The sequence below is a fragment of the Amphiura filiformis genome, chromosome 20, assembly GCF_039555335.1.
Source record: "Amphiura filiformis chromosome 20, Afil_fr2py, whole genome shotgun sequence".
In the NCBI taxonomy this organism is placed as follows: Eukaryota; Metazoa; Echinodermata; class Ophiuroidea; order Amphilepidida; family Amphiuridae; genus Amphiura; species Amphiura filiformis.
The window spans coordinates 17,976,793-17,992,751 of NC_092647.1; the positions used below are offsets into that span (position 1 = coordinate 17,976,793).

General features: G+C 38.9%; 1 protein-coding gene across 1 annotated transcript in view; it reads right to left on the reverse strand.

The window, feature by feature from the left end:
• LOC140142760 (tyrosine-protein kinase Fer-like) overlaps positions 1-15,959 on the reverse strand; it is a 97,491-nt gene that overhangs the window by 32,533 nt on the left and 48,999 nt on the right. The window contains exons 7-10 of the mRNA XM_072164749.1: positions 13,994-14,116; positions 8,287-8,415; positions 3,415-3,622; positions 792-896 (exon numbers count right to left, since the gene is read on the reverse strand). Of these exons, the coding sequence (XP_072020850.1) occupies positions 792-896; positions 3,415-3,622; positions 8,287-8,415; positions 13,994-14,116 (565 nt within the window). The remainder of the gene's footprint in view (positions 1-791; positions 897-3,414; positions 3,623-8,286; positions 8,416-13,993; positions 14,117-15,959) is intronic.

Consider the following 15,959-nt stretch of genomic DNA (forward strand, 5'->3'; position numbering starts at 1 on the left):
AGTTTACAGGGACAACTTGTTATACTATTTTAGCCCCATGAAGGAGAATTTTTAAACGTATATAGGATGAAGTGCATGCCGAGTGCACGAAAAATGTCAATTTCACACCATTTTAGCCAAAAATCAAGATACTGAATATTGGCTGTACTTTAACACTTAGAGCGACTAAGTCAAATAAATAAATCTGGATTGAAGGATTCCAATGCACCGGCAAGGCAGTAACGTAATATCCCTCTTTGTATTTTTAAGCATGTTGAAAAAGCCTAATCTCAAGTCAAGTTAGTGCAGTTGAGGTTGGAAGGACAGTTGGAAAATGCTGTCATGAAAATAATTACCCTAGCTTTAAATTCTCCTGGACAAGGAACTAGCTGCTTAACTGTCTTGTTTACCCATATGGCGGGGAGCTGATCCTGGTTGCGATGGTTATATGTCGATAGACTAGGAGACTGCCCATATATTGAGCTGTGTCCCTGAATGTTGTATATGATTTATAACTATAAGGTGTGTCTAAGACTAACAGTGGTCAGTGAAATCTGAAATCAGAAGCCTGTGGATTGGCATCATGCACCACGAATCTCAAAATTAATTAACGCTCTGGATGTTTTGAGATATTTTCTTAAAATAACAAAAGTTATCTCTAGAACCACTGAACCAATACCAGGCTTGTTTGTACTCATTTTAATGCATTTTTCGTGCTAATTCCAAATATGGTTACGAAAAAGTCCAATTCTGAAATGTTTAAAACAATTTTGAAACTTGTCGTCTACAGTCGACATCCATGTAAATCTCACCTGATCATCATGTTTTGTAGTTTGACCTGAAAACATCTTCTTCATTGTTGGGAATGGTAAGCGTTTGGTTTTGGCTTTGCCCTCATTACTGATTCCTGTTTCCAACTGAAAAGAAAATGAATAATAAATACATTATTCGTCTTTGGTTGCTCCGAGGGGAAATCTGTCCTGGTTGGACTTGGAAGAGGCCCTAGAAAGGCTGGTTTCAAATTAATTCTGGTTCTTTCCGCCTTTAAGATTTGGGGCCAAGATAGCAGATTACCTCCTGCTAGGATTTCAAACATATCAATGGGCTATTCCAGTTTAAATCTACATGTAGTATACCCCTGTGTACTTGGATCAGAGCTCCACCGAGCGCCTGGTTCATGCCTTCATATCCTCCCGCTTAGACTGCAACAATAGTCTCCTTTACGGTTTACCATCTTGTGACATTGCACCTCTTCAACGTATCCAAAATGCAGCAGCAAGACTTGTTACTCTCACCAAGCGATGTGACCACATTACACCTGTCCTCCGGAAGCTACATTGGTTACCAGTTAAACATCGTGTACTGTTCAAGATCTTGCTGCTAACTTTCAAAGCTATACACGGTCTCGCTCCAAAATACATCATTGAACTCATTTCAGACTATGCTCCTCCACAACAATCTCTCTCAGATCTTCAAAACAGACTCTTCTCAAACCCGGTCTGCGTTCAAACACAGCGACTTATGGTGACAGAGCCTTCTCTGTCGCTGCTCCGTATCAATGGAATAAATTACCAGACTCTATTCGCAATGCCACTACCGTACCGGAGTTCAAAAACAAACTCAAAACTCATCTATTTAATCTGAATTTATAGCACCTTCTTTGCTTGTTGAAGGACAATGTTCATGGGGTTTTTTTTCACTTATTCTGTGCTATGATATAATATTGTATTTTATAATGTATCTATAATGTCATTCTACTTTTTATCTCAATTATGTTATAATATTGTATTTTATAATGTTTCTATAATGTTATTGTACACTTTTTATCGCGATGTATTTTTTAAAAACTTTATGCTAGCACATTGTATATCTTCCTGTGCTTTTTATTTGATGTACAGCGCATCGAAACTTCAGTCTTATGTGCTTTATAAATGAAATTTATGTTATGTTATGTTATGTTATGTTATGTAAGATTGAAGAAAGGACTTCCACAGAGGGAGTATGTTTTTCAAATAGAATTGGCTAGGTTAATAATTTTGAAACCCAAACTCCCCCTGTATAAGGCTTTACCTATATCTTCCACAACTGAAGTGAGTATTTTAAAAAATGGAAGTTACCCAATTGAATACCTAAGTGGAACAAGGGCCCAACTCCACCATTTTACAAAAATGAGTATTTTACTGCTAGCAGACAGTTCTTCTTTGTGTGTGAAAAAAGGGGCTCAAATCCACACTCTAAATAGTCTTCCAAGTACACTTAATCATGGTTTCCATGGAAGAAAGGCTCAACTCCATGGAACTGGGCCTTTCTTCCACAAATATTGGGAATATTATGGAGACGCGCGGGTCCCCGCTAGATGAGTAAATGGAAGCGTTCACTATAACAGGAAGAATTACTGAACATAATCATTTGAAAAGGTACATTTTATTTATCTAAATCTGTCTCTTCTTACATTTTCTTTTTTAGTTTCTTCTGCTTAGCCTGTGATTTTCCGTTTCCATGTTATTTATTTATTTATTTAACCCCGTTCCCATTATTTACTAAATCTGTTCTTTCTTACATTTCCCTTTTAGCCTTTTTTTTTTTTTTGCTGCTTGTGATTTCCTGTTTCCATGTTTTTTATTTAATTCTGTTCTCTTTATTTGAGCTCCTTTTTTTCCTTACATTTCCTGATTAGTTTCTTTCCTCCTTTGTTCGTTCCCGTTTCATTTAGTTACTTTAACCCATCCATGTACCTTTTTGTCCTTTATTTTCTATTTATTTTTCCTTCTTTCTATATTATCATGTGCACTGGTCTCTGGCTCGCATGTCTCTGCGCGCCGTTCGCAGCAAGATTGGTGTAGTGCGACATTGCTGACGCTGACGCTGCACGCTGGCGCCGACACACTGCCGGCCAGCTGCAGTGACGCGTAGGCTGGTAACCGATTTTCATAACAAAAAACCTGTTTTTACCCATATTTTCACTGTTTTTGCAGCCAATTCTTGACCGATTTCAACCAAATAAAGTCCAGGCAATTTCCTGTATATTCCTCGATCTCCCGCATGAATTTGGCGACATTTGGATCGAAACTGACGGAGCATTTTACATAAACCACATACATACATACATATACATACACACACACAACATTAGCCTATTTATAGTAAGATGGAGTTGGGCACTTCTTCCTCTTAGGTATTCAAATGCCTATTCTATTTGGAAACCCATACTCCGTCTGTGGAACAGTTTAGCTACATCTTCCTCAGTGGGAATGAGGATTTCAAATGAAATAGCACAATCTATAAGGTCACAGTTCCATGACCTCAGTACATTCATAGAATGACCTTTGAATGTGTTTGGTACAAAATATCATACTCCACAACTTGAGGTCAAATTTGAGCTATGATTGTAGATAGAGGTCAAAGAACTGCGCCTTGGGATTGATGATAATTTACCTGTGACACGGACGGAGACTTCCTGCTTAGTGTACTACTCATCTGAGGCTCTCCCAAGTCGATACCATCTATGAGATCATTCTCATCCTCCATTGTGCTAAGTTTGATATCCAGCATCTGATGTTGGACATGGACCTTAGCCTCCTGACAACGCAGATCTTGGATCTCACGAGACACATCGCGGTAAGCTTTCTGCTTGGATAGTAAGCTGCATTGTGGGAAATGGAGAACATATTAAGATGGATGATTAGATTTTTTTGGAATTTCATCTTTATTTTTATGTAGGTTTGCTACAGGGAACTATAGCAGGGAAAGTAGTGTTACATCCATGAAGAAAGACCTTGAATGGGGCACATTAGAAGAGAGACGCCTGAGAGCCTGGCTTATTCTTCTTTACAAAGCAACAAACCAATCTGCGGCTATTGACCTCAGCAAATTTAGCATCAAGGGGGAGACCAGTCATCACCGGGTTACGCCTAGACAAACATCTGCAACTTCATTTAGGAAAATACCTACTAAGAAGGACTGCTACAAGTATCCCTTTCTTCCTAGGACAACGGCACAGTGGAACTCACTTCCTCCATCAATTAGACAATCCCCAACTACAGAAAGTTTCAAATTACTTACTTTAGTACCCCTTCCTCTGATGTGCTAGGTTGAATGGATCTTATCTCTTCATCAAGGCTTTGATTTATTACTTACTCTAGTACCCCTTCCTCTGATGTGCTAGGTTGAATGGATCTTATCTCTTCATCAAGGCTTTGATTTGTTACTTACTCTAGTACCCCTTCCTCTGATGTGCTAGGTTGAATGGATCTTATCTCTTCATCAAGGCTTTGATTTATTACTTACTCTAGTACCCCTTCCTCTGATGTGCTAGGTTGAATGGATCTTATCTCTTCATCAAGGCTTTGATTTGTACTTACTCTAGTACCCCTTCCTCTGATGTGCTAGGTTGAATGGATCTTATCTCTGCATCAAGGCTTTGATTTATTACTTACTCTAGTACCCCTTCCTCTGATGTGCTAGGTTGAATGGATCTTATCTCTTCATCAAGGCTTTGATTTATTACTTACTCTAGTACCCCTTCCTCTGATGTGCTAGGTTGAATGGATCTTATCTCTTCATCAAGGCTTTGATTTGTTACTTACTCTAGTACCCCTTCCTCTGATGTGCTAGGTTGAATGGATCTTATCTCTTCATCAAGGCTTTGATTTGTACTTACTCTAGTACCCTTTCCTCTGATGTGCTAGGTTGAATGGATCTTATCTCTTCATCAAGGCTTTGATTTATTACTTACTCTAGTACCCCTTCCTCTGATGTGCTAGGTTGAATGGATCTTATCTCTTCATCAAGGCTTTGATTTATTACTTCTCTAGTACCCCTTCCTCTGATGTGCTAGGTTGAATGGATCTTATCTCTTCATCAAGGCTTTGATTTGTACTTACTCTAGTACCCCTTCCTCTGATGTGCTAGGTTGAATGGATCTTATCTCTGCATCAAGGCTTTGATTTATTACTTACTCTAGTACCCCTTCCTCTGATGTGCTAGGTTGAATGGATCTTATCTCTTCATCAAGGGTTTGATTTGTTACTTACTCTAGTACCCCTTCCTCTGATGTGCTAGGTTGAATGGATCTTATCTCTTCATCAAGGCTTTGATTTGTTACTTACTCTAGTACCCCTTCCTATGATGTGCTAGGTTGAATGGATCTTATCTCTTCATCAAGGCTTTGATTTGTACTTACTCTAGTACCCCTTCCTCTGATATGCTAGGTTGAATGGATCTTATCTCTTCATCAAGGCTTTGATTTGTTACTTACTCTAGTACCCCTTCCTCTGATGTGCTAGGTTGAATGGATCTTATCTCTTCATCAAGGCTTTGATTTGTTACTTACTCTAGTACCCCTTCCTATGATGTGCTAGGTTGAATGGATCTTATCTCTTCATCAAGGCTTTGATTTGTACTTACTCTAGTACCGGGTACCCCTTCCTCTGATGTGCTAGGTTGAATGGATCTTATCTCTTCATCAAGGCTTTGATTTATTACTTACTCTAGTACCCCTTCCTCTGATGTGCTAGGTTGAATGGATCTTATCTCTTCATCAAGGCTTTGATTTGTTACTTACTCTAGTACCCCTTCCTCTGATGTGCTAGGTTGAATGGATCTTATCTCTTCATCAAGGCTTTGATTTGTACTTACTCTAGTACCCCTTCCTCTGATGTGCTAGGTTGAATGGATCTTATCTCTTCATCAAGGCTTTGATTTATTACTTACTCTAGTACCCCTTCCTCTGATGTGCTAGGTTGAATGGATCTTATCTCTTCATCAAGGCTTTGATTTGTACTTACTCTAGTACCCCTTCCTCTGATGTACCAGGTTGAACATATCTTTACATCAAGGCTTTGATTTGTACTTACTCTAGTACCCCTTCCTCTGATATGCTAGGTTGAATGGATCTTATCTCTTCATCAAGGCTTTGATTTGTTACTTACTCTAGTACCCCTTCCTCTGATGTGCTAGGTTGAATGGATCTTATCTCTTCATCAAGGCTTTGATTTGTTACTTACTAGATCTAGTACCCCTTCCTCAGATGTGCTAGGTTGAATGGATCTTATCTCTTCATCAAGGCTTTGATTTGTACTTACTCTAGTACCCCTTCCTCTGATGTACCAGGTTGAACATATCTTTACATCAAGGCTTTGATTTGTACTTACTCTAGTACCCCTTCCTCTGATATGCTAGGTTGAATGGATCTTATCTCTTCATCAAGGCTTTGATTTGTTACTTACTCTAGTACCCCTTCCTCTGATGTGCTAGGTTGAATGGATCTTATCTCTTCATCAAGGCTTTGATTTGTTACTTACTCTAGTACCCCTTCCTCTGATGTGCTAGGTTGAATGGATCTTATCTCTTCATCAAGGCTTTGATTTGTTACTTACTCTAGTACCCCTTCCTCTGATGTGCTAGGTTGAATGGATCTTATCTCTTCATCAAGGCTTTGATTTGTACTTACTCTAGTACCCCTTCCTCTGATGTGCTAGGTTGAATGGATCTTATCTCTGCATCAAGGCTTTGATTTGTTACTTACTCTAGTACCCCTTCCTCTGATGTGCTAGGTTGAATGGATCTTATCTCTTCATCAAGGCTTTGATTTATTACTTACTCTAGTACCCCTTCCTCAGATGTGCTAGGTTGAATGGATCTTATCTCTGCATCAAGGCTTTGATTTGTTACTTACTCTAGTACCCCTTCCTCTGATGTGCTAGGTTGAATGGATCTTATCTCTTCATCAAGGCTTTGATTTGTTACTTACTCTAGTACCCCTTCCTCAGATGTGCTAGGTTGAATGGATCTTATCTCTGCATCAAGGCTTTGATTTGTACTTACTCTAGTACCCCTTCCTCTGATGTACCAGGTTGAACATATCTTTACATCAAGGCTTTGATTTGTACTTACTCTAGTACCCCTTCCTCTGATATGCTAGGTTGAATGGATCTTATCTCTTCATCAAGGCTTTGATTTGTTACTTACTCTAGTACCCCTTCCTCTGATGTGCTAGGTTGAATGGATCTTATCTCTTCATCAAGGCTTTGATTTGTTACTTACTCTAGTACCCCTTCCTCTGATGTGCTAGGTTGAATGGATCTTATCTCTTCATCAAGGCTTTGATTTGTTACTTACTCTAGTACCCCTTCCTCTGATGTGCTAGGTTGAATGGATCTTATCTCTTCATCAAGGCTTTGATTTGTACTTACTCTAGTACCCCTTCCTCTGATGTGCTAGGTTGAATGGATCTTATCTCTGCATCAAGGCTTTGATTTGTTACTTACTCTAGTACCCCTTCCTCTGATGTGCTAGGTTGAATGGATCTTATCTCTTCATCAAGGCTTTGATTTATTACTTACTCTAGTACCCCTTCCTCAGATGTGCTAGGTTGAATGGATCTTATCTCTGCATCAAGGCTTTGATTTGTTACTTACTCTAGTACCCCTTCCTCTGATGTGCTAGGTTGAATGGATCTTATCTCTTCATCAAGGCTTTGATTTGTTACTTACTCTAGTACCCCTTCCTCAGATGTGCTAGGTTGAATGGATCTTATCTCTGCATCAAGGCTTTGATTTGTTACTTACTCTAGTACCCCTTCCTCTGATGTGCTAGGTTGAATGGATCTTATCTCTTCATCAAGGCTTTGATTTGTTACTTACTTTAGTACCCCTTCCTCTGATGTGCTAGGTTGAATGGATCTTTTCTCTTCATCAAGGCTTTGATTTGTTACTTACTCTAGTACCCCTTCCTCTGATGTGCTAGGTTGAATGGATCTTATCTCTTCATCAAGGCTTTGATTTGTTACTTACTCTAGTACCCCTTCCTCTGATGTGCTAGGTTGAATGGATCTTATCTCTTCATCAAGGCTTTGATTTGTACTTACTCTAGTACCCCTTCCTCTGATGTGCTAGGTTGAACATATCTTTACATCAAGGCTTTGGTTTATTACTTACTCTAGTACCCCTTCCTATGATGTGCTAGGTTGAATGGATCTTATCTCTTCATCAAGGCTTTGATTTGTTACTTACTCTAGTACCCCTTCCTCTGATGTGCTAGGTTGAATGGATCTTATCTCTTCATCAAGGCTTTGATTTGTTACTTACTCTAGTACCCCTTCCTCTGATGTGCTAGGTTGAATGGATCTTATCTCTTCATCAAGGCTTTGATTTGTTACTTACTCTAGTACCCCTTCCTCCTGATGTGCTAGGTTGAATGGATCTTATCTCTTCATCAAGGCTTTGATTTGTTACTTACTCTAGTACCCCTTCCTCTGATGTACCAGGTTGAACATATCTTTACATCAAGGCTTTGATTTGTACTTACTCTAGTACCCCTTCCTCTGATGTGCTAGGTTGAATGGATCTTATCTCTTCATCAAGGCCTTGTAGTTCTTGCTTTTTGTTCCTATGTGCATCCTGTAAATCTGATAATTGGGTCTCCAGTGATGTATGGCTGAAAATTAAAATAATAGATGCATCATAATATTATCAAATCCAAAAGTTAAAGATTGTCTCTATTTCTCGCTCTCCCTTTCCCTCCTTCTTACTCACTCCCATTCCCTCCTCCTCCCCTGACATACTGACTGACAGAGACAGACAACCAGGAAACATAATGCCTACAGTGGGGAAAAGGAGGAGAGGAAGAAGGAAAAGAAGATGGAGAGATGAAATCACCACCTATAATTGGTCAAGAACAGCAAAAGACAGAAACAATTGCTGAAGGGTGGCTTCACATAGCAGTGGTCGAAATAACCTGATGAATGAGATGAGAGACTGCCATTTTCCTTCTGTATTTTAAAATTGGACCTCTTCCCATATTCCTGTACAGTCTTATCAAATTCTCCTTGTTGTTTTATAGCTGCAACTTGTGCTTGAAATCCACTTGGTGGATATTATCCCTATATTTACTTTATTAATCCTGCAGGGCAGCACAACAGTTATGCCAAAGATGCACCTTAGCACCTAATTGGGCTACTTGGCAATCACTTGCTGCTGCTCAGAAAACCATGCCGCTACTTAGTACTTGCCTAAAATTGAGTGACTTTTGGAAGTGTCAGGCTGCTGGACTAATTTGATGTATTATCCTTTCAATTCGCTGATTTATTAAGGTTACGAGTCCCTGAAGGTCCAAATTATGATAACAATGGGTTTTGTAACCGTTTATTGATAGGACGGACAGTACTTCCCAGTAAGTAGCAAAAATTTATAAGTCAAGTGCTTTTCCACCCAATTGGGTGATTTTATGTTCTAAATTCGGGTAAAAGCACCAAATATCTGATATCCACTTTAGAGTTCTAAAAAATTGGGCTATTTCATAATCATTCACCGCGGCTTGACAAGCCAATTCGCCATATATTGGCCCCCAAAAGTTTTTACAACACTGCACCACAAATCTACTTTCTACTCAACAGACAATGACACTATTTCAGCAGTGACCCTCTGAGGAGGATGTAGCCTTTTAAATGTGTACTCAGCAGCGACAACATTATTTCAGCAGTGACTCTCTAAGGAAGATGTAGTCCCAGGGACTGTCTTTTGGAACTTGCAGGAGAGCATTAAAGAGATCTTCTGGAGCGTTCAAGGAGAGCTGTTTAGAGCATTTACAATATAATATATGGAGCAAATGGTCAACTAAGGAGAGCTGAAAATCACTCTCCTATATCAGATAAGGAGAGCAGTAGAGAGTGATAGCTCTTGCTATCCTCAAAAGGCAGCCCCTTATAGGAATGTGTATTCAGCAGACAATGACACTATTTCAGCATTGACTCTCTAAAGAAGATGTAGCCTCTATTGGCATATAAATGTGTAGCAGACAATGACACTATTTCAGCAGTGACCATGTAATCTTTATTGGCATATAAATGTGTCATATCCTAAAGTGAAGACAACAAGTATTTCAAGTTCAATTGGATAAAAATAACTATTTTGACATTATATTATACTATATATATATACTTATTGACACATTTTCTCTGAAAAACCTTGAGTAAAGCGATAAAGTAAACTTGGGGGCGCCATTCCTAAGAGCTGATGTAGCCTCAGTGGCATAGTTCACTGACCCCATTTAATGTGAAATCACCTCCAAATGAGGACAACTGTTCAGATTCATGCAAACACTAGGATCCACAACATGCTCATCTATCAAGGCACAGTTCTTTAACCCCAAATACATTTGGACATTCTTTGAATGACCTTTGAAAATTTGGGTACAAAAACTCATACTTTGAAACTAGGGGTCAAATTTTGCACTATGATTGTTCAATTGAGGTTATTGAACTATGCCATTGGGATGAGGCCATTATGGTCCATAGTGAAACGGGAAGTTATTTCCTGACTTTCACTGTTCAACCAGAGCCGTACACAAAATATGCACAATTCTTTATGACATTAATATCAACCAGGGACTTTTTTTATCACAGATAAGGGACGGACGCTCAAAATTTTTTTATAATTTTTATTTACATTATATGCAGCCCTATTGTACATAATTAGAATGTGGGGACTATCCCTGTTTTCCAGGAGGTCCCTCATTGGATGGTAGAGTATCCCACTAATATCCCCGTTAAAAGGGCATTTCGTGATCCACAGCATCATCCCCCCACTTTTCTCAAAAAAAGTTGAGATTTGAATTATCGCTGGAAACCTCTGGCTACATAATGTTTATGTACACAAAATTTCTTGCACATTATTTCGTTTTGCAAGCGCAAAATCGGAATCAACTGTAATTTTGGGAATAAGCTTAAGAGATGATTGCAAAAGTGCAAAATATTGTGAAATATGAATTATGTTCTGGCACACCAGAACGAAATTACAACACATTGTCTGTGGAGAATTGTAATACACATAATCATACATTACTCGCAAGTGGAAAATCGGAATCAACTGTAATTTTGGGAATAAGCTTAAGAGATGATTGCAAAAGTGCATGGGGTGCATATGATTGCTTGTTTCCTCGCTCGCTTGCTCTCCCCCCCCCCCATTCCATAATCATATTTCTCTAAGTCAGTATATTGTGCCCTACATCATCTGTATCAACCTTCGAAGCATTCTGTGCTTCACAGTTGGCAACACTGACCACATTGCCAGTATGAATCATGATTGCGCTATTCCAGTTGTAATCCATACACCCTCTGTCTGGGAGATTAAGGTCAAGCCTATAACCAGGTGTATGGGATTTAACTGGAATAGCCCATTTGGAAACTAGGAAACAAGTTGACAGTAATTCCCATAGGTTTTGTGTGTTTTGGATCCATTCTATGTTATGAGTTGGAACCCTTCATCATCACATGGTATTTTTTCCTTCTTTTAAATTATTCTTCTTTCTTTTCTTTTTTATGTAAAGCATTTCTTGGCATCAACAGCTGATATCTATAGAGATAACGCTGGCACAAATGCCCTGGTGAAGTGGGTCGCCGTTTCTTGCCAAAATGATTGAAAAATCTACTGACTAATTGGCCATTCTCTGAAATACTTGGCAACAGGATTGCAACGACATAATCAAATGATGCTGATCATGCTAGATATCTCTGCTCAATGCTTCTGCCCGTGCTCAGAGCATGTGCTGTATTTTCACATAAAATAAAATAAAATGAATTTTGGATTTATATAGCGCCTTTTTCCAGCTAGATCTTGAAGGATTCAAAGCGCTGTAATTTCGCTGCCATGGTGAATCATCACAATCAGATCGCATCATCTAGGCCGGTTGCAGCCGAACCTGGCGCAGACCTATCCGCACTTAGATTGTAACATCCACCAATTATCTGTGCAGCTCCCCAAATTCCATTGGGTGAAGGAAGTTTTTGATAACCAAACAACTAATCACCAATTTTTTTTTTAAGCAGGAAGAAGACCGGAGATCCCGGGGAAAACCTGCGAGAGCGAGCATGGAATTGGGATAAACCAAATGCACATACAATCCTTGGGCACGGCCGGGGCTTGAACCCGGGAACTCAGTGGTGCAAGGCGAGGGAACTACCGCTGCGCCAACTCGCTCTCACATTGCGTGACATTATAGTTTCATGATCAAAAACTAATCAAAATACCATACCACCAGACCTTGAATTAAGCTGTATAATTGATAATTTGCACTCCAATGAGGCTATTACAATAAAATCCATACAGCCCCTTTGGAAAACACAACCTTAATCTCTCACACAGGGGGTGTGAATTTCATATGGGGTTACCTAAATGGGTGACTCCATTTGAAATCTTAAACCCCCTGTGTAGGAGATTAATGTCATGTCTTCCATGGTGGGGTGTATGGATTTCAACTGGAATAGCTCTGTTTGGCAGGTCAGATCAAGCCCCATGCACATCATGACCTGATGTAGGGCTACAGCCCACAATCAAGCCCCACATCATGACTAGAAATAAGATGAAAATCAGCAAGGGCCCACAAAAGATACATCTGGCGGGCCCAAATGGCCTGCAAAATTTGTGGCAATTTTTATCACTTACTGCAGAATTCAGCAGTCATGCAACACTAACAATTACCTGACTAAATTCACATTTCAGGAGAACTGAAACAAAATTCAAGGCCAAAAACTTAAATCTTAAATGATATTTGATAGTTATGATGTTAAAGTAGATGTGTAATAAAAGCTGTTTTTTGTGTTTCCGGAATTACACAGTACACCACCATGTTAATTCGGAATTACACAGTACACCACCATGTTAATTTGGGGCCACAAAAACTTGTGAGGGCCCTCACACATTTAAGATCAAGGGCCCAAATGGCCCTCAGAAATTCTGGCTTATTTTGAGGACTGCCTACAGCCCACAATCAAGCCCCACATGATGACTAGATGTAGGCCTACACCCCACAATCAAGCCCTACATCATGACTAGATGTACAGCCCACAATCAAGCTCCACATCATGACCAGATGTAGGCCTACACCCCACAATCAAGCCCCACATCATGACTAGATGTAGGCCTACACCCCACAAACCCAAAAGGGAAAGATTTCAACTGGAATAGCCCCATTTGGCAGGTCAGATCAAGCCCACACCATGACTAGATGTAGGCCTACAGCCCACAATCAAGCCCCACATCATGAATAGATGTAGGCCTACAGCCCACAATCAAGCCCCACATCATGAATAGATGTACTGTAGGCCTACACCCCACAAACCCAAAAGGGAAAGATACTGAACACATAGTCTTAGATTTAAAAATTGGCAGAAGAAACCAAATGAGAGGAAGCCAGGTTAAATATTTGGCTAATGATTGCACAACATGACTCACTGATACAAAGTGCTTTGGCAAGCACATAAGTAAACAACTTTTAAAAATTTAAAAATTGTACTATTCCATTTAAAATCCACACTACCCCTGTGGAAGATTTCAGAAATATCTGCCACAGGGGGAGTATGAATTTCTAATGGAATGAACACATTAGCAGCTTGATTTGTAACTCACCCTCCCTCAGTGCAAGATTCAGGTTGAATCTTTCTTAGAGGGGGGTGTATGAAATTCAAATGGAGCTGCCTAATGTGCTCATTCCATTCAAAATTCATACTCCCCCTGTGGCAGATATTTCCAAAATCTTCCACAGGAGGAATGTGGATTTTAAATGGAATAGCCCATTTGAATGGTGTGTGTGTGTGTTAACTTGGGCCACCAGATCACTCTTTAGACTATTACACACCACTGACCACAGTGGGTATTCAACACCAGTAACTATTGCTAAGGGAGGAAAGTCCCAAAGATACTACTAATCTTTGCATGAAGTTTGCATTATTTTGGACCATATGGCATCTATAAATAATATACAGGGCAAAAAATAGAGGCCGGTAAAATCTACCCGCCAACCTGCGGAAATTTTACGACAACTGCACATGCAGCGCACAGACATTTTCAAATTCACTAGTAAAGTGAAAAAACATCCAATCATAAACCTGGTAAGAAAATCAGAAGGGGATTAAGCTTAAAATGGCAGAGAGATCTAATTAGCTCTATTTTGATTGGTTACTTAGATGATCACATCATGTAATTGACCAATCAGGAGCTCTGATAAATAAGTCACTTACAGGTGTTGGAATGATTCCAGTGTGAGTTTGTTGAGTACTACTTCATTCTCCATCAAGTTTTCGGCAAATTCTTGCATAGGTCCTGTGTCAAAATCAAACGACTCCATAGGCTGTGGGTCACACCTGTGATAAAATAATCATAAAGAGAGTACCACCGTAAAACCCCGTCTACAAGCATATAGAGTACTTCTGATGAAAGCTACATTTATCCAGGCGCCATTATGGAGTTTGAGCAAATAAATTACGGATCCAAGAATATACAAACAAGTATTATTTTAAGACCAATCTATTGTATTGGTATATTTACGCTTGCTTCGAATTAATTTAGCTTTCATAAAAAACACTATATATGCTTGTAGACGGGGTTTTACGGTATGTCAAGAGAGAACATGTTCCGTAAACCAGGCTGTGAATTTCTTTAATACAACATATTCTTGCATAGGTCCTGTGTCCATAGGTCGAAGGGAGGTACAAGGTAGTACATTATTATGTTTTGATGAATCCAAGTGTGTGAAAATATTGGATCCAAAACATAATAATGATAAAATTGGATGCTTTGCGCCCAATATTTATTGGTCTCGCTATGAGTATGAGTTTTAAAATATTGGACGAGACGTAGCTAGTGAAAGGGGGACCTGGGAAACTTTTCCTTAAAAAAGGCAAAATAGCAATAGGATCTATTATATGACACCAAAATCTCATCAACAATGAAGTAAATTGGAGGAAGAGCTTGTTTATAGACAGTTTATTTTGTTTTAATGGCAAATAAAAACTTCATTATCGCATAATGCTCTCTTTCATTCATTGTTAATAGTGATTTGAATGCTTATATTGTGCTCTTTTTCTGTGCATCCAGTGGTTTCTGTGTGTTCTTTAAATGTATATTATTATTATCATCATAAAAATTTGAGCATATCCAGCACAATGAGGACTATGTGCTGTATTGTTTTAAATACCCATTGTTTTTAAATATTATCATTATCATCATTATAACTACCATAGAACTACGTCTACAAGCATATATGCCTCTAAATGAGGCTTTTTTGATGAAAGAGATGGCAGACACCATTAACAAAAAACATTATTTGTGACACAATCTGCTCCATGGGGGCAAAAGGAAGCATTTTTGAAAATTGACTTACAATAATTATTAACCAATACAAACAATAGGCTATCATATACAGAAAACACCAAAGGTCTAGCATACTTGGTTCTAAAGTTATGAAGTTTCTTATGTATTTTCTTGTTTTTTTGCTCCATATTTTTGCCTTCATCTCAATTTCAAATTTGCCGCCTTTGGCCCCCATGGACCAGATCATGTCACATTTGGAGTTTGAGCAACTATATTACTGATAAAGACGGCTGTACGAACATGCATTATTGTAAGACCAATCTATTAAAATGTTGTTGTTTTGTTTTGTTTGTTTTTTTGGAGGGTGTTTGCCTTTCGTCTCTTTCATCACCAAAAACCTAATTTGTGTACATCCATATCAAAATGATGCACTTGTCGGCTGCTACATGTGTCTCATATCATATAATAGTTAGAATAAATACCAGACTCATCTCGAAGTGGAGGTCACTTCAAATTATCCCCAAGTCTCATGGTTAAGGAATGTTCTTTGTATTCCTAAACCATGTGACTTGGGATGATTTGAAGTGACCTCCACTTCAGAGATGAGTATGGTATTTATTCTTACCTATTATGTGAAATGAGACACATGTAGCAGCCGACAAGTGCATCGTTTTGATATGGATATACACATTTTTGGGCGTATGCTTGTAGACGGAATTCTATGGTATTTCTTGACCATCTTATATCACACTATGATGGCATTATATCAAATTTTCAAGGTGGATAGTGATTCTTCCAGTTGAAATACATACACCCCCTATGGAAGACATGATCTTAATCTATTACATAGGGAGTGTGAAATTCAAATAGGGTTATCTGAATGGGTGACTCCAT